The sequence below is a fragment of the Pteropus alecto genome, unplaced genomic scaffold (assembly GCF_000325575.1).
Source record: "Pteropus alecto unplaced genomic scaffold, ASM32557v1 scaffold50, whole genome shotgun sequence".
Classification (NCBI taxonomy): Eukaryota; Metazoa; Chordata; class Mammalia; order Chiroptera; family Pteropodidae; genus Pteropus; species Pteropus alecto.
This window is the reverse complement of record NW_006431918.1, coordinates 12,772,662-12,780,118: the sequence shown is the minus strand read 5'-3', so window position 1 is coordinate 12,780,118 and position 7,457 is coordinate 12,772,662. Positions and strand designations below refer to the sequence as shown.

General features: G+C 48.8%; 1 protein-coding gene across 1 annotated transcript in view; it reads left to right on the top strand.

The window, feature by feature from the left end:
* The window catches only part of XKR6 (XK related 6), a gene marked incomplete at its 5' end in the record, with an annotated part of 249,686 nt that overhangs the window by 219,421 nt on the left and 22,808 nt on the right, over window positions 1–7,457 (top strand). Inside the window, 1 exon segment of the mRNA XM_025042370.1 lies at window positions 6,959–7,155. Coding sequence (XP_024898138.1) covers window positions 6,959–7,155 — 197 coding nt within the window.

Below are 7,457 nucleotides of genomic sequence, written 5' to 3'. Positions count from 1 at the left end.
TGGGGCCCTGAGCACCGCGGGCGGGACCCCAGGAGCCCCACGGGGGTGGTGGCCAGGAGCTGTGTTGTGTGGTTTTGCTTCAGCTCTGCCGCCAGGGCAGCGTCTGCAGGTGCACACGAGGAGGGACAGTCAGTGACCCCTGTCGGCGGCCCCTGTGCAGAACTGGGCCTTCCTCCCCTACCCACTCTGGGGCCTGCTCTGCACTGCGGGTTGCAAGTGAAATGCAGGGTGTACGGTGGCCTCCGACCAGCATATGCGAGTGTCCCCTCCCTGACGGGCACGTGGGCTCTGGAGGGGCAGCCCTCTCACAGAGACGCCCGCTGGCTCGCCTGGAGACCGCACACAGAAGAGGAAGGCAGGCCTGCGATGTTCAGTAACGTCAAAGCTGCCGTCCAGGCTGTCCGCCAGCAAGATCTGCTTGTACCTCCTGCTTTGCGATGCTGCCTCTCGTCTCAGGTTCCTCCTCCTCCTCCCCCTAGGGGAAGTTTGAAGGACCAAGTCCAGACCGGGGTCTTAGGCACCCTCTGAGGTGACTGCCACTCCCTGGGTGGGATAGAAGAGCTCACAGAATTATTTTACCAGGTGAGAGGTGAGAGCTAGAGACTGCCAAGACTACCCTGCACGTGTTGGTTTCCTGCGTAGACAGTAAGATCCCCAGCTTTACCCCAGCAGTCCCCCCTCAGTAGCTGGTTTGGCCCAAGAGGGCCTCTGGGAATAGGACTGTAGGGCTAGCTCTGCCTTAAACCTTTGTAGCCACTACCCGTTCATTTTCTATCCAGGCTCAGGGCAGTCCCGAGGGTGAGTCAGTGCCCCGTAGCCGTCCCTCACCTCCCATCCTGGGGTGTCATCAGCCAAGTCTTCTCATTAGAGGCTGGGTCCTTGGGGCCAGGCCCAAGGAGACTTTTTTGGCCTGGTGAGAAAGAGCAGGACAGGGTGGCGAGGTAAGAAGTCTTGTCGTTTTCTCCTTCGCTCAGGCTATTCCTGCATTCCTTCTTGCTTAGTTGGCAATTCTGAGAGTTCTGTATATATTCTGGGTACAAGTTCTTTGTCAGATATGTGATTTGCAAATATTTCTCCTGGTCTGTCGCTTATCTTTTCATTCTCTTAACAATGTCGTTCACAGAGCAAAAGTTTTTAATTTTGATGGAAGCCAATTCATCATTTTTTTCTTTTATGATCATGCTTTTGCTGTCCTATTTAAGAACTCTCTGCCTAATACAAGGTCAGAAGGATTTTCTCCTATGTTTTCTCTTAAAAGTGTATTAGTTTTACACTTTAATCTATGATACATTTTAAGTTAGTTGTTTTCTATGAATGACTAATTGTTCCTATATCATTCGTTGAAAAGACATATTTTTCCCATTGAATTATCTTTGCACCTTTGTCAAAAATCAATTGACCAGATGTGTATGGTTCTGTTTCTGGACTCTCTTTTCTGTTCCGTTGATCTGTATTTCTCTCCCTTTGCCAGCACTACACTGTGTTAATTACTCTAGCTTGATAGTAAGTTCTAATGTAGTGTGAGTTCTTTAAATTTGTTCTTTGAAAAAATTATTTTGGCTGTTCTCTTTCTTTTGCCTTTCTATATAAATTTTAGAATTTTCTTGTCTATGTCTACAAAAAAAATCTGCTGGGGTCTTTATTTAAATTGTATTAAACCTGGAGATCAGATTTAATATAATTGGCATTATAATGTCACTGTATAGAGTCTTTTAATTCATGAACATAGTATGTCTCTTTAGCATTTAGATTTTCTTCGATTTCTTTTATTCGTGTTTTGTAGCTTTAGTGTACGACTCCCGAACATTTTATTAGATTCATTTCTAAGCATTTTATTTTGGGGGGCTAATTGAAATGTTACATGTTTTTAAAATTTCAATTTCCAAGTGTTCATTAGTAGACTATAGAAATATATTTAATTTTTATATGCTGAACTGAGTCATGAGACTTTGCTATACTTACTAAGTAGTTCTATAAGCTTTTTGTATATTCCTTGGAATTTTTTTATTTAGATGACCATGTTCTTTACAAATAGGGACAGTCTTACTTCTTTCTTTGCAATCTGCATAGACTTTATTTTTTTGCTTATTGCACTGGATGGGGCTTCTACTAGGACGTTGAATAGGAGTGGTAAGAGTAGTTATCATTGTCTTGTTCCTGATCTTAAGAGGAAGAATTCAGTCTTTTATCATTAAATATGATATTAACTATGGGTTTTTGTAGATGTCTTTCATCTATGTCAGGCTAGTTTGTTGAGATTTTTTTTAAATCATGAATGGATGTTGAATTATGTCAAATGCTTTCTTTCTCCATCAATTAATGGGATGTATGGTTTTCTTATTATTATTATTGATTACATGGATTGATTTTTTTGAATATCAAACCTGCCCTATAGTCCTAAGAAAAACCCAAACTGGCTAGGGTATATCATTCTTTCTAGATATCACTGGATTTGATTTGTTAACAGTTTGTTGAAGATTTTTGCATCTATGTTTATGAGAGATATTTTCCGTAGTTGTTTTTTTTTTTTTAAATATAGTTTTAGTTTCTCGTATGGTATATGTCTGGCTTTGATATCAGAGTAATTCCAGCCTCATAAAATAAATGGAAAAGTATTCTTTCCTTTTTTGTTTTCCTGGAAGAAAGTGTGTAGAATTGGTGCTGTGTCTACTTTCCATGTTTGGTAGGTAATATTATTTTTCTTAAAGAGGGTTCTCCAAGCTCAGGCTTCACAACCTAGACTCAGCCCAGTTTGGGGCTTCAAGAGTGAGTCATTCTCTACAATCAGAGGTTTCAAAATGCCATTTCTGAGACTGTTATAAGAAGCAGCAGGGGACTGTAGGCCCGGATAGGCAAAACTATTCAGCTGCTTCCCCTTGCAGAAATCATTTATTTTCCATCCCAGCCAGCGTCATGCAGAGCTAGAGCCAGCTCTCAGTGGGGCAACTGAGTTTGGGCATGACCTTCTCTGATTTGCCTGAACCATGACTGGCTGTGTGACTTTGGGGAAGTCACTCAGCCTCTCTGAGCCTAAGATGAGCCAGTGGGAAAGAAGAGAAGACAAGTGTGTCTCCCTCAGAGTGCTGGTGTGAAAGTGAAAACGAGCTCAGAGAACCAGAGAGTTCTGGTGGCAGGTATAAGGAGCGTTACATAGCCCCGTGGTTTATAGGGCAGGGGGAAGAGAGAAAATTGGGAAGAGAACAAGCCGAGTGAACTGAAGGAAAGGCAGGAGGAGAGCACCTTGAGGGGAGAGGAGGACAGAAATAGCTGCTATCTGTGGCTTCTGATCTCCAAATATTCTCACAGACATCTCATTTGAGCCCCCCGCAGCCTTCTGATAGGGCACGATTGCATATGTTTATCTGTTCCATACGTCCTAGCATCCTATTCTGGGCCAGAGATGAGGAAACTGAGGCTCAGAGAGGTTAGGAGGTCTTCGCCCAAGATAACACAGCCAGTGACAGAACTGGAAGAGATCCCAAGAGTTTGGGGCAAAGTGTGCTTTTCCACTGTACTAAGTTCAGAGGCAAAGAGACAAATGGTCCACCTCTGAGAGGCATATGGGTAGGAGCTAAGAGCACTGGTCCTGAATGAAGCCAGACTACTGGGCTTGAAACCCGTTCAACTACTTCCTTAGCTGGATAAATTGAAGCACGTTTATTAACCTCAGTGCTTCAGTTGCCATCTGTAAAATAAGGGTAATATTGTGTCTATAAGGTTGTGGTGAGGAATAAATGAGTTACTAAGTACAAAATGCTCAGAGCAGTGCCTGGCACTTATGAGAGCCACGCGAACATCAGGTATTATTTGTGAAGATGCTAGGCCATAGTTTTGGCTTTGTGGAGCCAGCCATGCGTTCAAAGAAGGATGAAATTATAAACACTGATGGAAGCTTAGGGATCCTCCAATCTGCCCCCTGAGATGGGTGAAGAATGCAGGCCCAGCTTCAGGGAAGACTTGCCCAAGGCTGTCCAGTCCTATAGATCTTAGGCCAGGCCCAGCCTTCCTGAGTCCTTGCTATATGATGACACACTGCTTCCCTGCTTTGAGACCCATGTATTTCATGATGTAATGTTCTTAGGGGAGAGATGGTATGATAGGAAGTGACACAAGATGTGGAAGCAAATCCAGGGGGAGGAGAGTTGAGTGTCTTCTCTCCTGGACTACCTTCCTGGGAGAGGTGAGCATTCTGAAACCTGCCAGGGAAAGGGAGAAGTTGAGGGTTTGGGGGAGTAGCAGCCCACCTGTCTCCTGTAGATGCCATGCCTCATAGGGATATGCTGAGTACGTCTGCGTCTGCCCCTCAGCCTTGCTTGCCACCCCCTGCACCCCTACACAGTCACAAGGGAGGGTGCTGGGCCTTAGGAGGCCGCTAGCTGGAGATGAGATCATCGCCTGGAGCAGCCTTCCTGCGTGGCTTAGGGTCTGGCGACACCTCGTGGCCATAGGCCAAGGCTGTCTTTGCACAGGTGCTAGAGGCTTAGCAAGAAGCTGCTGGTTGGGTGTCCCAGAGGTCACTTAGAGTAGACCCACTCTGGATTTAACACATAGCGCTCAGCTGTCTCTTGGGGGCCCAAGGACTTAAAGCTAGAAGAGCAGTTTGGAGTGGAATAGGTAGAAGGGACTTGATCAGGAAACCCTGAATTGGACTCCAGTTTGGGAGGCCATGTGAGCTGGTGTCCTAAGAGGCATGGTTTCCAAATTTGATTTCGGACTTGATGCTGGTGTACTCTGGGCTCATGGCTTCTGTTTGCTCATCAGCACCAGGGGAGGGGCTCTGGCTTTGCCCACTCTCGCCCTCCTTTCTTCCCACACCCTGGGACGCTCTCACGGAGGAAATTGGGGGTCGGTTTCTCTGTCAGGCATTATTGTTGACTCTCACACTCATTGTCTTCCACTGCTCTGGCCACGATGGGCAGAGAGGCTGTGGCTTAGGGAAAATGAGAGGGGCTGGGCAGGTCAAGTGCTTCTTTTGCCATGGTCAGGCAGATCTAGGTGAATCTGAGTGTTGGCGTCACCTTGGCCTGGGACCTGGATGTGTAGGCTTGGTTCTCCCACATAATCATTCCTCCACCTTGGGCCACTTTGTGAGGCTAGGAGAGGCAGAGTCTGTGGTCTGAGTGCACCCCTGAAAGCATATTGATTTGTGGTCTGGTGCCAGTGGGAGTCTGTAGCCCGTGGCATTGTGTACTGCAAGTGCCACATGGGGGTAGAGCTGACTTTTGGATCATAGAGACTACATCTGACCTGAAACCCGCAACACCAAGACTCTGCTGGGTGCATGGCTGCTCTGGGTGCATGGCTGTCGATGCAGAACCTCCAGACTCGTAGCCCTGCTCCAGCACCTCAGCCGGGACAGCCCCGTCCCCCAAGCCACCTTCTCAAGCCACCATCAGATCTGACCAATCTGGCTCTTCCTTCCTTGATTCAGAGTCTGACCCCCCTGCCTCCCTCCAAACTCCCTGTGACCAGTCTCCTTACAGCTGTCCCCGCCCAGGCTTACTGCTCACATCCCCTCTTCCAGGCAGTTCTCTCCTTCGGGCCCCAAATTTTGACACTGCTTTCCTCTCCTTCCTCTCCTTCCTCTCTCCATTCCCTCTCACATCGCTCTCGGTCTTCTGTGTCCTTTCTCTCTGTATGTCTTTCTGTTACCCTGTCTCTGTCTCTACCTCTCTTTCTCTCTTCATCTCTCTCTCTCTCTCTGTCTTTCTGTCTTTCTTTGTCTTCGTCTCTCTCTTTTTACCTCTCTGTCTCTCTCTCCGTGACCCTGTAGCTTCATAGGTCAGGTACACCAACCTCCCTGCCCTTTTCCAGATCTCTTCCCTGCTCCCTTAATTTTGAGAACTTACAGACTGAGGCCGAGAGAAAGGCACTGACTCATGGGAAGTGCCACAGCTAGTGAGTAACGGAACCAGAATTCAGTACTTCATTTCACTTGAGAGCCTCAGTTTCCCATTTGTGAAATGACGATAACCCGGCTGCCCCACACGGCCTGTCAGGGACTCCAGGAGGTGATGGGCCCAGAAGCACCTGCTCTTCTCCCACACCCCTCCTTCCCTGACAGAGTCCTCACTGTACTGCCGTCCTGCCCTGTTTAAGGTTCATGTTTATGATCCAAATTGGGCCACAAAATCAAGCTTTCTGAAGCCCACTTTCGGCGTGGTGCTGCCTCCTCCTCTGGCTCCGACCCAGCCTCAGAGGCCACTGGCCAACTTAGATGGTACCTTGGATCCTCCCCTTGACTGTGGCTTGGTGACAGCTTTTGAAAGTTCAGATAAAAGTGAGGCATGGAGTTTTCTTACTTAGACTCAATACGCATGCCCGCCACTCACGTTACCTCCTGAATCGCCCCGCCAACTCCGTGATGCTGCGATTCTTTTTCCCATGTTAAAGAAGAGTGACAAGGACACGGAGTTGGAGTAATTAGTCCAAGATCCCATTAGCAAATGACAAAGTTGGGATTTGAACCCAGATCCCGTATCCTTCCCTGAACCTGCTTCCTTTGCCCCTTGTCCCTCCCTGATGGAGCAGGGTCAGTGCATCTGTGTGACACTTGGACAGAAGTGCAGGTTCTGAGTCTCCTTCACATAGAGGGGGCGCACGAGCTCGGGTGTCTAATGGCCTGGGGCGGGGGGTGGCTCGTAGTTGCTCTGCCATCCAGCTATGGATCCCTGGCTGATCCTTGTCTGTCTTAAGTGAGAATGGCACCCGCCTGTCGCCTGGCACCCAGGCAGCCCGTGGTATTTAGTAGAAGCTCTACAAATGCTACCCTCAAGCCTTAGCACCGTGTCTGTGCCCAGGGGCCGGGAGGACCCCTAGAACCAGTTCAAGTACCTGGAAAACCTTGGAGTGAGGGAGGGGACACTGGCATAAGCAGCTCTGATTTTGGGGGACAGCACGGCCCTTCCAAAGCCCCCGCCTCTACCCACAGTCTGTTCTGTCCTATCTCTCTTGGCAGGTATATCCGCACCATGTACCTAGGGATTCAGAGCCAGCGGCAGAAGGAACACCAGCGACGCTTCTACTGGGCTATGATGTACGAATATGCAGACGTCAACATGTTGCGCCTCCTCGAGACGTTCCTGGAGAGCGCCCCCCAACTGGTGCTACAGCTCTGCATAATGGTCCAGAAGAACAGCGCCGAGACGCTGCCCTGTGAGTGCCCCCGCCTCCCAGGAGCCTGGGGAAAGCGCCTTCTCTTGGGCTGAGACAGGACCCCCGTCCCGCCTGGCGACCACCTGGTGGCCACCTTCTATCGCACTCGGTGCCCAGCATACTTGATGGGCATCGCCCGTCCTGACCCCTGACCTCACGACGTTTCCTCCGTGCGATGCTGACCCGGTCCACACCAAGGGTGCACGAGTGACACAGACATTTCCTGAACACCTACCTGTGTGACAGTCTGCTCACCTGGGCATGGCCACTTTGTTCATATGAGCAGAGCAGAGCCGGGGTCT